Source organism: Pseudorca crassidens, chromosome 2 (genome assembly GCF_039906515.1).
Source record: "Pseudorca crassidens isolate mPseCra1 chromosome 2, mPseCra1.hap1, whole genome shotgun sequence".
Lineage (NCBI taxonomy): Eukaryota > Metazoa > Chordata > Mammalia > Artiodactyla > Delphinidae > Pseudorca > Pseudorca crassidens.
The window spans coordinates 80,829,265-80,845,459 of record NC_090297.1 but is presented as its reverse complement, the minus strand read 5'-3'; the positions used below and the strand labels follow the sequence as shown (position 1 = coordinate 80,845,459).

The 16,195-nt window shown below is 36.4% G+C and overlaps 1 protein-coding gene across 3 annotated transcripts in view; it reads right to left on the bottom strand.

Moving 5' to 3' along the window:
* Window positions 1–16,195, bottom strand: part of RPAP2 (RNA polymerase II associated protein 2) — an 83,700-nt gene that overhangs the window by 57,351 nt on the left and 10,154 nt on the right. For all 3 annotated transcript variants that reach the window (XR_010940945.1, XM_067726903.1, XM_067726902.1), the window contains exon 6: window positions 14,340–14,428. Coding sequence is in view for 2 of the 3 variants with exons in the window: in XM_067726903.1 (XP_067583004.1) it covers window positions 14,340–14,428 (89 nt within the window). In the remaining variant the exon portion in view is untranslated. The remainder of the gene's footprint in view (window positions 1–14,339; window positions 14,429–16,195) is intronic.

Below are 16,195 nucleotides of genomic sequence, written 5' to 3'. Positions count from 1 at the left end.
TTAATACACATTAATCATGTGCTCTTCTATGACCTAACACAGAAATTTTATCTAAATATCTTACTTTTCGTATGTTTAAGTCTAGTTTCTTAACTAGACTACAAGCTTGTTGAGGTCAGAGATTATTTATTCAATATTATAATTCTCCTGTTATTTCCTTTATATGGTCAATAAGACTTTTTGCCCTAATTTTGAGAAAGCAGTTGTATTGTAGCATGGATGTGAGGTATGTAGGTCAGGTGATTTAACTCTAGGGACAATTTTGCTATGCAATACCAGAAATCACATATGGCTGGGCATTAAAAAGGGGGAGGAAAAGGCTCTTAAAAAGCCAAATACAAAGAGGAACAAATATAATAGCAAATGAATCCAAGAGGACAGGAAAACTCTGTAAAGTGCTTCTGAAGTACTCAGAAAAAGTGGCTTCTAAAGACTACAAAACATGTTAAATAAAAGTAAATATTCAAAGAACTAAATAAATGGATCAATATTCTATGTGCACTGATAGAAAGATTCAATATTGTCAAGAAGTTAGTTCTTCTCAAATTGATCTGTGATTCAATGAAATCCCAATCAAAATCCCAGCAAATTATTTTATGGATACTGACAAATTCATTCTAAAGTTTTTATGGAGAGGCAAAGACCCAAAATAGTTAACGTAATATTGAAGGAGAAGGACAAAGTTGGAGAATTGACACTACCTGACTTTAAGACTTACTATAAAGCTATAGTAATCAAGACAGTGCAGTGTGGCGCTGGTGAAAGAAGAGACAAAAAAGATCATTGGAACAAAATAGAGAGACCAGAATAGACCCACAGGAATAGTCACGATCTCTGACAAAAGAACAAAGGCAACACAATGGAGAAAATATAGTCTTTTCAACAAGTGATGTTCCACATGCAAAAGAATTAATCTAGACACAGACCTTACACTCTTCACAAAAACTCAAAATGGATCACAGACTTAAAAAGTAAAATGCAAAACTATAAAACTCCTGGAAGAGGGACTTCCATGGTGGTCCAGTGGTTAGGACTCCATGCTTCCACTGCAGCACTGCAGGGGGCCCAGGTTTGATCCCTGGTTGGGGAACTAATACCCTGCATACTGCTTGGTGTGGCCAATAAATAAATAAATAAATATTTTAAAACATCAACAACAAAACTCCAAGAAGATAATACAGGAGAAAACCTTGATGACTTTTTAGATACACACCAAAGGCATGATCCATGAAAAAAGAATTGATAAGTCAGACTTCATTAAAATTAAAAGTTTCTGTTCTGTGAAAAATACTGTCAACAGAATAAAAAGATAAGACGGGCGGACTAGGAGAAAACATTTGCAAAACACATATCTGATAAAGGACTGTTATCCAAAATATCAAAGCACACTTAAAACTCAACAGTAAGAAAACAAGCAACTCAATTAAAAAGTGGGCCCAAGACCTTAACAGATACCTCACCAAAGAAGATAAACAGATGGTAAATAAGCATATGAAAAGATGCTCTACAACAGCAGTCCCCAACCTTTTTGGCACCAGGGACCCGTTTCGTGGAAGTTAATTTTTCCACGGACCAGGATGGGGGGATGGTTTTGGGATGATTCAAATGCATTACATTTATTGTGCATTTTATTTCTATTATTATTACACTGTAATATATAGTGAAATAATTATACAACTCACCATAATGCAGAATCACTGGGAGCCCTGAGCTTGTCTTCACTTGCCACTCACTGATACGGTTTTTTTTTTTTTTTTTTTTTAAACCGATAGGGTTTTGATGAGAGTCTGCAAGCAACTGATTTATTACGGTCTTTGTGCAGTCAAACCTCTCTGCTAATGATAATCCGTATTTGCAGCTGCTCCCCAGCACTAGCTTCACCACCTCAGCTCTACCTCAGATCATCAGGCATTAGATTCTCATAAGGAGCGTGCAACCTAGATCCCTTGCATGTGTAGTTCACAGGAGGGTTCAAGCTCCTATGGGAATCTAATGCCGCTGCTGATCTGACGGGAAGCAGAGCTCAAGAGGTAATGTGAGGGATGGGGAGTGGCTGTAAATACAGACGAAGCTTCGCTTGCTGGCTCGCCCAGCCACTGCTCACCTCCTGCTGTGTGGCCCAGTTCCTAATAGGCCACGGACCAGTATTGGTCTGTGGTCCGGGGGTTGGGGACCCCTGCTCTACAAAAGTCATCAGGGAAATGCAAATTAATACAACAAGATACCACTATACATCTATTAGAATAACCAAAATCCAGAACACTGACAAGATCAAAGGTTCTGAATGTTTGTGTCCCTTCACCCCCAAATTCATATGTTAAATCCTAATCCAGGGCTTCCCTGGTGGTGCAGTGGTTAAGGATCCACCTGACAATGCAGGGGACACAGGCTCCAGCCCTGGTCCAGGAAGATCCCACATGCCGTGGAGCAACTAAGCCCGTGTGCCATAACTACTGAGACTGCGATCTAGAGCCGGTGAGCCACAACTACTGAGCTTGTGTGCCACAACTACTGAAGCCTGGAGGCCTAGAGCCCGTGCTCTGCAACAAAAGAAGCCACTGCAACGAGAAGCCTGCACACTGCAATGAAGAGCAGCTCCCACTCACCACAACTAGAGAAAGCCATGCGCAGCAACGAAGACCCAACGCAGCCATAAAAAAAAAAAAAAGAAAATCCTAACCCAATGTGATACTATTAGGAGATGGGGCCTTTGGGAGGTGATTAGGTCATGAGGGCAAATCTTTCCTGAACGGGATTAGCGTCTTTATAAGAGAGGCCAGAGAGATCCCTTCCCATTCTACCATGTGAGGACATAACCAGAAGTCTTCAACCCAGAAGAGGTGTTCACCCAACCATACTGGCACCCTGACAGATTTAAGACTTCAGATTTAAAACCTCTATAGCTATGAGAAGAAATTCCTCTTGTTTTTAAGCTACCCAATCCATGCTATTTTGTTATAGCAGCCTGAACAAAGACATGCACAAAAGACCTCACCAAAGAAGATATATAGCTGGCAAACAAGCATATGAAAAGATGCTCCACCTCATATATCATCAGAGAAATGCATATTAAAATAATAATGAGATATTACTACACACCTATTAGAACAGCCAAAATCCAGAGCACTGACACCATCAAATGTTGGTGAGGATGTAAAGCAAAAGAAACTCTCATTCACTACTGGTGGGAATGCAAAATGGTACAATCACTTTGGAAGACATCTTAGAGACGTCTTACAAAACTAAACATATTCTAACCATACAATCCAGAAATCATATGCCTTGGTACTTACCCAAAGGAATTGAAAACATGTCTATACAAAAACCTGTATGCTATGTTTACAGCAGCTCTATTCATATTTGCCAAAACTTGGAAGTAACCAAGATGTTCTTCAATAGGTAAAGGGATAAATACTAGGCACATTCAGACAATGAAATATTATTCAGTGCTAAAAAGCAATGAGATACCAAGCTATGAAAAGACAGGGAGAAACTTAAATGCTTTTTACTAAGTGACAGAATCCAGTTTGAAAAGCCTACATACTATAGGACTCCAACTATATGACATTCTGTAAAAGGTAAAACTATGGAGACAGAAAAAGATAAGGGGTTACAGAGGTTTGCGGGTAGGAGACGAATAGGTGGAGCATAGAGGATTTTTAGAGCTATAAAACTGCTCTGTATGACACTGTAATGGTAGATTCAAGTCATTATACATTTGTCCAAACCCCAAACTGTACACTAAGAGTGAACCCTAATGTAAACCATGGATGTGGGTGGTAATGATGTGTCAATGCAGGCTCATCAGTTGTAAGAAATGTACCATTTTGATGGGGGATGCTGATAATGGGGGAGGTTATGCATGTGTGTGGGCAGGGAGTTTATGGGAAATCTCTGAACCTTCCTCTCCATTTTGCTGTGAACCTAAAATTGCTCAAAAAACAAAGTCGACTGGGACTTCCCTGGTGGTGCAGTGGTTAAGACTCTGAGCTCCCAATGCAGAGGGCCCGGGTTTGATCCCTGGTCAGGGAACTAGATTCCACATGCATGCCACAACTGAGAGTTCCCATGCCGCAACTAAGGCACTGGCGAGCCACAACTAAGGAGTCTGTGAGCTGCAATTAAAGAGCCTGTGAGCCGCAACTAAGGAGCCCGTCTGCCACAACTAAGACCCAGCGCAACCAAATAAATTAATTAAAAAAAATAATACGAGCTTCCCTGGTGGCGCAGTGGTTGAGAGTCCGCCTGCCGACGCAGGGGACACGGGTTCGTGCCCTGGTCTGGGAGGATCCCACATGCCGCGGAGCGGCTGGGCCCGTGAGCCATGGCCGCTGAGCCTGCGCGTCTGGAGCCTATGCTCCACAACGGGAGAGGCCACAACAGTGAGAGGCCCGTGTACAGCAAAAAAAAAAAATAATAATAATAATAATAAAAGTAAAAAACAAAGTCAATTAATAGAAAAAAAATACAAGAACATAGGTGTGCACTAAAGAGAAGCTAAGGCACTGAACATAAATCCCATTTAAAGGGCAAAATAGGGCTGTAATGAAGGTCATATTGCAAAAATCTTTGATTAAAAAAAGTCAAGTTACAAACATTAAATGCTGGAGAGGGTGTGGAGAAAAGGGAACCCTCCTGTACTGTTGGTGGGAATGTAAATTGATACAGCCACTATGGAGAACAGTATGGAGGTTCCTTAAAAAACTAAAAATAGAACTACCATATGACCCAGCAATCCCACTACTGGGCATATACCAGAGAAAACCATAATTCAAAAAGATACATGCATCCCAATGTTCAATGCAGCACTACTTACAACAGCCAGGACATGGAAGCAACCTAAATGTCCATCAACAGAGGAATGGATAAAGAAGATGTGGTATATATATACCATGGAATACTACTCAGCCATAAAAAGGAACGAAATTGTGTCATTTGCAGAGATGTGGATGGACCGAGAGACCGTCATACAGAGTAAGTCAGAAAGAGAATAAATATCGTATATTAATGCATATATGTGGAATCTAGAAAAAAATGGTATAGATGATCTTATTTGCAAAGCAGAAATAGAGACACAGACGTAGAGAACAAACATATGGACACCAAGCGGGGAGAAGGGGTGGGATGATTTGGGAGACTGGGATTGATATACATACACTACTATGTATAAAACAGATAACTAATGAGAACCTATGTACAGGGAACTCTACTCAGTGCTCTGTGGTGACCTAAATGGGAAGGAAATCCAAAAGAGAGAGGATATATGTATATATATAGCTGATTCACTTTGCTGTGCAGCAGAAAGAACACAATATTGTACAGCAACTATACTCCAATAAAAATTAATTTAAAAAAGTCAAGCTAAATGGATAGATGGAACCAGAAGCCATTTGAGTTATGACATTTAAAGGCTACCAATCAAAAATATCAGTTGCAAGTATTTTTCTATATAATTAAACATCACAGCATCAATCATATAACTACTGCCTAGATAATCCATTCATCTTTTGTTCAGTCGCAAGCATACTAGGCACTGCAGGGAATGATTTGTTGCCAATCCTCTCCTTAGCTATGGGAGGCACTGCTAACTGATCAAGGCATTCTTTCCCATTAAACATCTAAGTACCACACATCAGGAGGTGTACATCCCTGCTCTAGAGATTTCCCTGCAGTTCAGGAATTCCCCCAAGACCAATAATAAAAAAATTAGAAGAAAAAGACAAGATAAGGCAATAGGCAGTAAGTTCCTTGACAGTAAAAATTTGATCTATTTTTTCTTCTTCCTTAGTCCTTCAGCCAATCGAGGTGTGTCCTTTCCCAATCATCCAAATTATCCTGTTTACCCTCCTTCTTCCCACTCACGAAAACTCTAGTCACAGAAGCTACTTTGGTTTGGTGTTACTCAAAGAAAACAAATGACACTGCTTGGATGGTGACTAGCCTTGACTACTCCAGGGGGTATTTATAACTCCCATTAAGAGCTTTTTTAGCATACTAAATAATATGCTAACGTTTACAACAGAGTGTTTTATTGCCTGTTGACTACTTCCTCCCACTTCCATTTGTAGTTCTCTCACTCTTCCTATCCCACTTCCCCGCCCAAGTCTTCCTGGCTAAAATTATCAAGGTTCAGTACCATGCAGCTGTCTGGTATTTGGTCTTACACCAGGATCTGAGTATCACTGTAAGGAAAAAAAAATATGTGTAGACACAGTGATTCTCAACTGGATTCTTATACTAACTAAATGGCTAACCTGCAAATGCATGGCATATTCCATCATTCAACAAATTCCTTCAAAAATAAAATTCTGAAGTATTATATGTATGGACTATGTTGGGTATGTTAAGTAATACAAAGAATAGGTTCCTATTTTTAAGGACATTACAATTTAGTAGGAGGAAAGCACGTGTTCCAAGATATTTATAAATAATAATCCTCATAAGAATGATATAGCTACTACCACCATCCCACGTTACAGATAAAAAGACCGAGTACTGAAAGACTGACTAATGTGCCGAAAGTCACACAGCTAGTAAGTGGTAAAGCCAGGAATCACTGCCAGCCAGCATCGCTCATAAGAACTACACTCCTGCATCATATAATTCATGAGAGAGAGATGAGCTGCTCCAGAAAATTAGAGAAGAAAGAAAAACTTCTGGCTGAGCCAATGAAGAAAAGCTTCAGATTCAGCTGGGCCTATAAAGATCAATATAATTTGTATATAAAGACATTGGAGGCTAATCCTATGGATTTTACTCTGAGGTTTTACTCCACAAACCTCTCTCCCTTTTTTCTCTTTCCTTTCAGTAAACTACCATGCTTAAACTTAGCCCATCTCTTAAACAAACAAACACACAAAACAACCCTGTCCTTGAGCCATACAATCCCTCCCCCTTTCATCGTCAGACTTCTTTAAAGAAGTCTGCACTCATCATTTCCAATTCCGTATCTCCTATTCAGTCCTCAACCCTCTGCCTCCTGGAATCTGTATGCATTACTCTACTGAAATGGCTCTTGCTAAGATCACCAATTACCACAGGACTGCTAAATCTAAAGGATATTTTTCAGGATTTTTTTTTTCCTTTTTAAAGTACAGGAAAAAGAATTAGAATGAAAGGAGAGTTTGAAAGAGTAAGAAAATAGGAATAAACCATACAGCAAGGCCTTGGTGAGAGGAGAACAGAAACGGTAACACAGAGGTACTACATTAGCAACGAGGAGGCAGAGAAATGAGAAAGCATATGAAGAAAATAATGTTGAAGGAGCTTCTGGTAGATGCCCTCAATCATTTCAGTTAAGTAGTAGGTTATATCTACTAGGAGTTGGGGGTGGGGTTCAAAGTTTAAGGAGAGGAGAAAAGGTCTGAATGTATCATAGTCATTAAGAAACAAAGAATAAACACGTGAGGACACTGTTGAGACTAGACAGAATGAACTGGAACAGGGCCACAGGAATGCAAAGAGTGCAGGCTTTGGTGCCAGACAAATCTGCATTTAAATCCCAAATCTATATATATAAGCTAAGTGTTCTTGAGAGAGTCACTAAACCTCTCTAAGCCTCAGTTTCACCACCCATAAAATGGGTAACGGTACTTCCTCAGGGATGTTGTGAGGACTGAATTAAATGAGACAGCATATCGAAAGTGCTAATGATCTTATTTGAGAACTTTACCCAATAATCTTCAGCAACAGAAAAGAAGGATGACTGAAGCCTAGAAGGTGGACATAATAGAAGTTAAGGGAGAAAGAATCTGGGATCTTTTGAGAGGATGATATTACAACTGCTGACAGTGGAACTCAAGAAAACAAATTTAATGAGGGTCTGCCAACCTAGAAGAATAGAGCTGAGGTAGAGACAGGAGGTCAAAACGAGGTCACAAAGCACATTCAGGAGTGACAGATGCAGATGAGATAGAGGTTGTGGTCAGAGACGGGAAGCTCTTATTTCAAGATCTTGTTGGCAGAATGGTTCCAAATAAGACGAGGTCCAAGCATGGCTGAATCAAGGGGTAATAAAAATGTAAACATTATTCTAAATCATGAATACAATTTAAGTAGTTTTATGAGAAATCTCCAGCAATACAACTTGATATTTTTTGAGAAAAACACTAAGAATTAAAAGAAAATTAAACCTCTAATGAAGGGGAAAATTAGCATATATTGATTGCTTATTATATGGTAAGTGAATTTTTTTTTTAAATTGTGGTAAAATATACATTACATAAAATTGACCATTTAAACCATTTTTAGCTACAGTTCAGTGGTATCAAGTACATTCACACTGTTGTGCAACTATCACCATCTCTAGGACTTTTTCATCTTCCCATACTTTCTGCTACATGGTTATTATTTCATTTAATCTTCACGTAACTAACAACTTTATTTTTATAGATGAGGAAACTGAAGCTCTGAGGGGTTAACTGAGTTCCTAAGATCACTACACATATCGAGTAGTAAATCTAGGATTTGAATTTAGGTCTTTCAAAGTCTAAGTTCTCTCTTTCTAACATGATGCCTCTAATTAAAGCCAGAAAAAGGAACCCCAAAAGTTGCGAGGATACCATCTTTACTTATCCCCTCCCAAAAGAATTCAATATACTTTACTATTTTCCTCTCCTTTGTTTCAGTTCTCTGACTTCACATAAAGAAAACTACGCTGAACATTGTTTCTAGATGCTTTATGAGTGACTTTAATACTCTCTGATTCCCAATCTGTAAAAGGAAAAATGGTACCTGACACTAAGATAAACCAAAACTGAATTTAATGAGGTACTGGACAAAAGGTTCAATATAAAATTCAGTTTGTTTTTGCTATGAGCTGTTTTAGAAACAAGGCACCAAGTTACATTGCTCTTTCTTTTCTATCCTTTTTTAGATGAAATTCAAAAGCTTTTTCTTTGTTAAAACTACCATTTCTCATCAATGTTAAGTATCTTCCCTTCCTTTCAAAGTTTACGTTGTCCTGAGACATTTAATTCAGATAAGCTCAATTTAAAAAATAAATAACTATCTTAGTTAAAGAATATCTTCAAGCTCTTCTTTATAAGCATTTTCACATTATTTTCACTAAAGTACAAATTAGATGATTAACTGTAACTTTAGCAAAGTACATCTAAAACTAGAAATAGCACACCAGAAGACCTTGGTGTGTGTGTATCACTTAGAATATGTGTATTATATATAAACCAACAGAAGCAGCAGGCTACATACAATTCCCCCCTGTGGTGGGAATTTTTCAAATACAATATGAAACATGTTAAAACCTGTTTCAGAAAGTTTTTATTCTGTCTACCAAGCAACACTATTCAGGAAGAGGTTATAGAAGTTGTTCTGCAGAGGTTTTTGGCTTCCGCACCTCTAAGATTATACTGTTTATTGCTAAGAAGCATGTGTGAAAATCCCCTACTCTGGGCCACATGATGGCGCTTTTAGCTCTGTCAGCATTAACCATTCACCCCAATTTCATCTTTTAAATCAAAATTTGAATCTAAACATTTGCCCTTCCTTCTCAGCTTTAACTCCTGATTTTTTAATGTTACAATTCAAGAAATTTCCCTCCTTCAACAACGTCAGAGCCTACAGTCAACCAAACAGGATTTATAAATGTAACTATATGACTACCTAAACAAGCATACCGTCTCAGAGGAACAAAACTGTATGTGGTCTGTTTCTGGCCACCAAGTGGGTGAAAAATTTCTAACTCACAACATGAGAAGCATCATACTGCGTCATGGTCAATGTTTTGTCTCTGACAGAGCATCAGGAGACATTTTGTGTAAAGCATTGCTGTTATTCATGACATTAAAGATATACTCCAGATATTTTTACCTTAATAATGAAAATGAAGACCCTTTTTGACTCCAAAGCCTCAACAGAAGTATGGAGCTAGAATTCATGAATTTGTCTAACTTTTTCTTAAATTGATTTATAGGTTTTTACCAAAGAGGTAGTGAGTTTATTATGGTACAAAATAGTATCTTATAGTAAATTTTACTATAGTTTTTAGTATTTTAGAATCTGGTGAATAAATTTATATTCGCTTTCACAATAATGTAAGAAAAAACAAATTGAGTTAAATTGTCAAATTGAATATTCTATTTCCAAATGGTATGTAAGACCATGGTGTCCCTAAAGATGTAAACTTCAAGTTGTTCTGGACATACTATAAAATATAAAATATTCTTGGTTGGGCTTCCCTGGTGGCGTAGTGGTTGAGAGTCCGCCTGCCGATGCAGGGCACACGGGTTCGTGCCCCAGTCTGGGAAGATCCCACATGCCGCGGAGCGGCTGGGCCCGTGAGCCATGGCCGCTGAGCCTGCGCGTCCGGAGCCTGTGCTCCGCAACGGGAGAGGCCACAACAGTGAGAGGCCCGTGTGCCGCCAAAAAAAAAAAAAAAAATTCTTGCTTTTTCTTCATAATTTAAAAACTTTAATTCAATCCTTTATCAGTCTTTATCTTTTACAGACTGAAGAGTTCAAATTTATTTAGTCAGTAATTTGTATTCTAATACTGTATTCTGTACCCTTAAATGAGACAGACTTCTCTACAAGGTAGTATAAATTTCCCTAGGCTTATACTGATCATTTTAATTTTCATCATTTTTATCAATGAGACATTTCCTTATCTAGAAAACTTTCACTATAGCAGCACTGACTGACTTATAATTGTAAAACATTAGAACTAAAGGGAACTAAGGTTAAATGCAACTTTCTACTTACCAATGAGGAAAATAAGATTCAGCGCTGGTAACAGACTTTCTTACACTAAAACAACTAAAAATCTAAGCTAGATCCAACAAAACAGTGCTCTTAAAACTACAGATCGGGGGCTTCCCTGGTGGCACAGTGGTTAAGAATCCGCCTGCCAATGCAGGGGACGTGGGTTCTATCCCTGGTCTGGGAAGATCCCACATGCCGCAGAGCAGCTAAGCCCAAGCGCCACAACTACTGAGCCTGCGCTCTAGAGCCCGCGAGCCACAACTACTGAGCCTGCATGCCACAACCACTGAAGCTGGTGCGCCTAGAGCTCGTGCTCCACAATAAGAAGCCTGCACACTGCAATGAAGAGCATCCCCCACTCGCCACAACTAGAGAAAGCCCACGTGCAGCAAAGAAGACCAAATGCAGCCAAACATAAAATAAATAAAATAAATTTATACAAACAAACAAACAAACAAACACTACAGATCAGGACCAACCAATTAAGGGGGTTGCTACCAGCATTTCAAAAAAGCAACAGAGTAGAAAATATCAGAGGCTTTTCATGTAGTGAGGATAAAAACTGTTTCCTAAAACTTTTGCTTCAGTTCTATGTATGTGGTGGATAATGTAAAATGCATTTATTACAGTGGTCAAAAATTTTGGAAATCATTCATGGATACAGAGAACAAACAAATGTCGATGAAATAGGTGAAGGGTAGATTAAGAGGTACAAACCTCCAGTTATAAAATAAAGAAGCCATAGAGACGTGAAGTATAGCATGAGGAATATGTTCAATAATATTGTAATAACTTTGTATGGAGACAGATGGTTAACAGACTTATTGTGGTGATCATTACATAACATATGAAAATGTCAAATCACCATGTAGTATACCTGAAACTAATATAATACTATATGTCAACTATATTTCAATTAAAGAAAGATTTTGCAAGTCATTACAATAAAATAACTAATTCTATGAGTGAATTTTAAAATTTATTCTTATTTTTAAATTATAATAAAAATAGTAATATTAATAAAATTATAACTTAATATTATGATGGTGATATAGCTTATTATTTATTACAACTCACTCTAAGCTAATAAAAATATCTCTGCATTAAATACTTAATGCTGCCATCTAAAAAAAAGCCATTTTTCCCCTTTAAAAGAAGATAGGTTACGAATGTTATACCCCATACTATATGTGAACAGACTTTCTTTAAAATACCACATTTCTGTAGAGCTTATATGTACAATAGCTAGACAAGCTTTTTAAACGAATACTGAATTCCAGAATTCTGATCATTAGCACACATAAAAATATCAAACATTCTCTGTGAAAACACAGTGACCTCTAGTGGATTAGATAAACTGACATAATCCTTGCCCCTAAGAATTTAGAAATTAAGGTAACACTGACGCATCCAGATATGAAAAATACTGACATGGTTATTATATACAGACAAGTATTATACATAAATAAAGGCTATAGTTACACTATGTACAATGTGACAATTGTATATTTATAGATTACTCACTGGTTACTTCCAATCAAGAGGAATATGATGAAAGAATCCTAGCCTTGTTCAGAATCTATCACTAGCTTAAGAAATACACTTAGTCTTTCTGAGCTTGTTTGATAATAAGGTTGGATTAAATTTTCTCTAAGGACCCTTTCAGTTCTTTCATTATGATCCTCTCTTTAATTCATCTTATACACCAATGCCAAACTAAATTCTATTCAAAAACACTTGATATCTCCCCAGGACTTGAAGATATACCAAACTTAGCTTGGCTCCTTGATACGTATCATTATTTTCTATTTTTTTCCCAAACATATCCCTTATTTCAAGTGAGCTAATGTTCTCACTATCTACTTCCAATACCAACCTATTCCTATGAGTTTATTTTCTCACTTCTGCTTACAGTTTTTCATTATGCAATGCTTTATCCTCACTAACTTACATTACAGGTTCCCATTAGAATAAGTACAAACTTGTTTCACTCATGTGTATTTGTTTTGTCATCCCAATGAGATTTAAATTTAAACTCACAGGTTGGTTTTTACACATGTGTAGCCTGCTGGGTAGTAAGAGCATGCTATACACTTTAAATGTAAATTAAATTGATTAGTTTAGGGAAACCAAGGTCATTTTCGTCTTTCTTTTTTAAGTGAGGTAAGAAAGGGCATATAGATACGGTAGAATTTCAAGAACTACAAATATAAAATGACAGAGCTTCATGCTTTGGGAAAAAGTGGGCATTCTTAAGAGAGCATGGTAAGATTTTGGGAAAAGGTTAGAGGGAAGAACTGTTTTAAATTAGCTGAAGGAAGTACCAATAACTATATCTGAAGAAAACAGAGATGACAGCAAAGGTGCTTTGATAAATGGTTTTGAAGCAGATATGAGTATGGGCTAAATGAGAGAGCTAACTTCAAGAAGTAGAGATCTCTGGAAGCAAAGTTAAGAACAACTCAAGGAAACACCAGTCTTAACACTGGGAAATGGAATATGTCACTGTCATTAGGACTGAGGAGATAATGGGCAGCGCTGGTGAAAGAAATGTTAAGGAAAGAGAAAAAGTGATAGTTAGAAAGGTGCTCTTAGCTTCCCAGTCACTTTGGACAATGCTACAATCTTTTATCCTCCAAACAAGAAAGTTGGATAGGCTGCTAGAGAAATGATGAGCAATTTAGTCTCCATTATGTTGAATTCAATTAACAAAGGCCATACTGTAGTATATTTTACATATTCTGAACCACACAAAATTGGAGCAGCAGGCAAAGGTGTCTGCAAAGGTACTGCCATCAGTAAAATTAATGCTAGTTGAACATAGTGTCACGTTACTTGTGTATCAAATAAGACTTTAAGTTTATTTAGCATAGATCCTATTTTACCCCAAATAACCCTGCCTTGTGTTGTTACAATATTCTCTATCAAACATGAATTACTTGAGACTTTATCTCATTAATTTAAGCCTTTGTTTGGAATTTCTAGACAATACAGTTCAGTTACATAAGAATAATTTTTGTTACTTTTTTAATATTATGTAATTTTCCCCTCAGTAACAAATTCTCTTTCAAATTCAGCAACTAATAAAATGTTATAAATGTTTAAACATTTCTCACAAGGCAAAATCCCAGGAATGTCTATAAACTTTTTTGCTAAAAATGACTCTAAATTGGCTTTCTTTAAATTTATATTGTACCAATTTTTAATACAGATTAAATAAATTAGTAACCTGAACTTTTTAACGTTAGTATATAGTTTCTTAACAACAAAGTGAGTTCAGTTGGATCCCAAAATCCAGTACCTTCTGAAAAAATTTATAATTCTTATCCCAGGATTATATTAACAGAATTAATAGAAATAACTATCACAATAGGAAGCAAAGTTCAGATTTTATGCTTAAAGCTAAAACAGCAAACACATAACATTTGTATGTATTAATTTTCTGATTTTAAGTGTAAAATCCTCAAAAGCTCTGCTTGAAATATAACCATTTCCCCACAATTAAAATGTGTACAGTAAATGCATTCCAAAGAAAACTATACCTACTTTTTGCATATTTCAAAAAATAGAAAGAAATTATTAGAATTTATGAACAAATGTATACATAATGATTTAAATTACCTTTCTTCTTCTCGAACCCACACTGGAGTTTTAGGAATTTGTGCTTCGAAAAATTTCGATGCTTTATAACAAAAATTGCTGCAAAAACACTGAAAAGAACATTTTAAAACTAGGAAATTATTTTTTTCTTATTGTGAAATACAACTTATGTACAGAAGAGAATATAAAACATAAATATGTAGTTCACAGAAAAAAACGAAAACCCATGAATCTACCACCCAAGGTAAGAAGTAAGATTTAGTACCTCTGAAGGCTTCTATGTATCCCTCCCCAATGGTATCACTCTCCACACTCCCCAGAGGTAACCACTATTATAAATTTTGTGTTATTCATTCTTTTGCTTTCTTTTAGTGTTGCTACTTACATACATATCCTATAAAATATATCATTCGGTTTTGCCTATTTTTAAACTGTCTAAATGGAATCATATTGTTATGTATTCTTGTATTCTTTTGTTCCACATTATGTTTTTTAGACTCATTTGTGTAGCTATAGCTTATTCATTTACACTGTGTATTATATTCCATTGCCTAAGTATACTGCCTTTTAGTTACTATTTAAGGACAGTTGAGTTGTTTGTAATTTTTTGTTATCATTACAATGTTACTATGAACCTTCTTTTAATAACAATTTTTTAAATTAAAAAATTGTGGTATAATACACAAAATTTACCATCTTAAGCATTTTTAAGTATATAGTTCAGTGGCATTAAGTACCTTCTTACTGTTTTGCAACCATCACCAACATCTAGCTCCAGAACTCTTTTCATCTTGCAAAACTGAAACTCCACACCCATTAAACCATAAGTCCCCTTTTCCACCTCCTCTGACAAAAACCATTCTACTTTCTGTCTCTATAAATTTGACTACTCTAATTACCTCATATAAGTAGAACCATATAATACTTTTCTTTTTGTGCTGGCTTATCTCACTTAGGATAACGTCTTCAAAGTACATTCAGTTGTAGCTTGTGTCAGAATTTCCTTCCTTTTCAAGGTCAAATAATTATTCCATTCTATGTATGTACCATATTTTGTTTATCCTACTAGGAACATTTATACACATATATACTTGTGCACATGGGCAAGGATTTATACCAAAGAACAGAAAGAATGGTCACAAAGAATGCGTAAATTTGACTTTGCCAAACAGTTGCTCAAAAAGGTTGTACCAATTTTTATTTGACTTGCAGTATACAGAGTTACTAATGCTGTCAGGTTTTTATAATTTTGCTAATTTGGGGACTGTAAAAATGTAACTCAATGTGTTTTCATTTGCTATTTTCCTGATTACCGATAAGGCTGAGCATCTTTTCATATTCATTAGCCATTCAAGTTCCTTCCGTAAAATTTTTTTAATTAAGTCTTTGTCTTTTTCTAATAGATGACGTACTCTGGTTAGGAATCTATGGTCAGTTACATGTGAGAAATATAACTCCTTCTGATTTGTAGCTTATCTTTTCACTCTCTTTTTAAAGAAACTTCTAATGAGCAAATGTTTTCTATTTTAATGTAAAAAAATGTATCAATTTTTCCTCTATGGTCTATAGTTTTCTATCTTATTTAAGAAATTCTCTCTAGTCCAAGTTTATAAAGATATTCCCTCATACTGTCTTTGAAAAGGTATCTCTTTTACATTTAGGTCCTTAATCTACCTAAAATTGATCTTTGTATGTATACTGAAATAGGTGTCAGTTTTCATTATTTCCATATGGATAACTAATCATGCCAGTACAATTTATTAAAAAAAAATCCATCCTTTCTCCACTGATCTAAAATACTCCTGATGTCATATGTCCAGTGTCCACATAAGCAGTGAGTCTGTTTCTGGCTCTCTACTCTGTCCTATGATTCACTC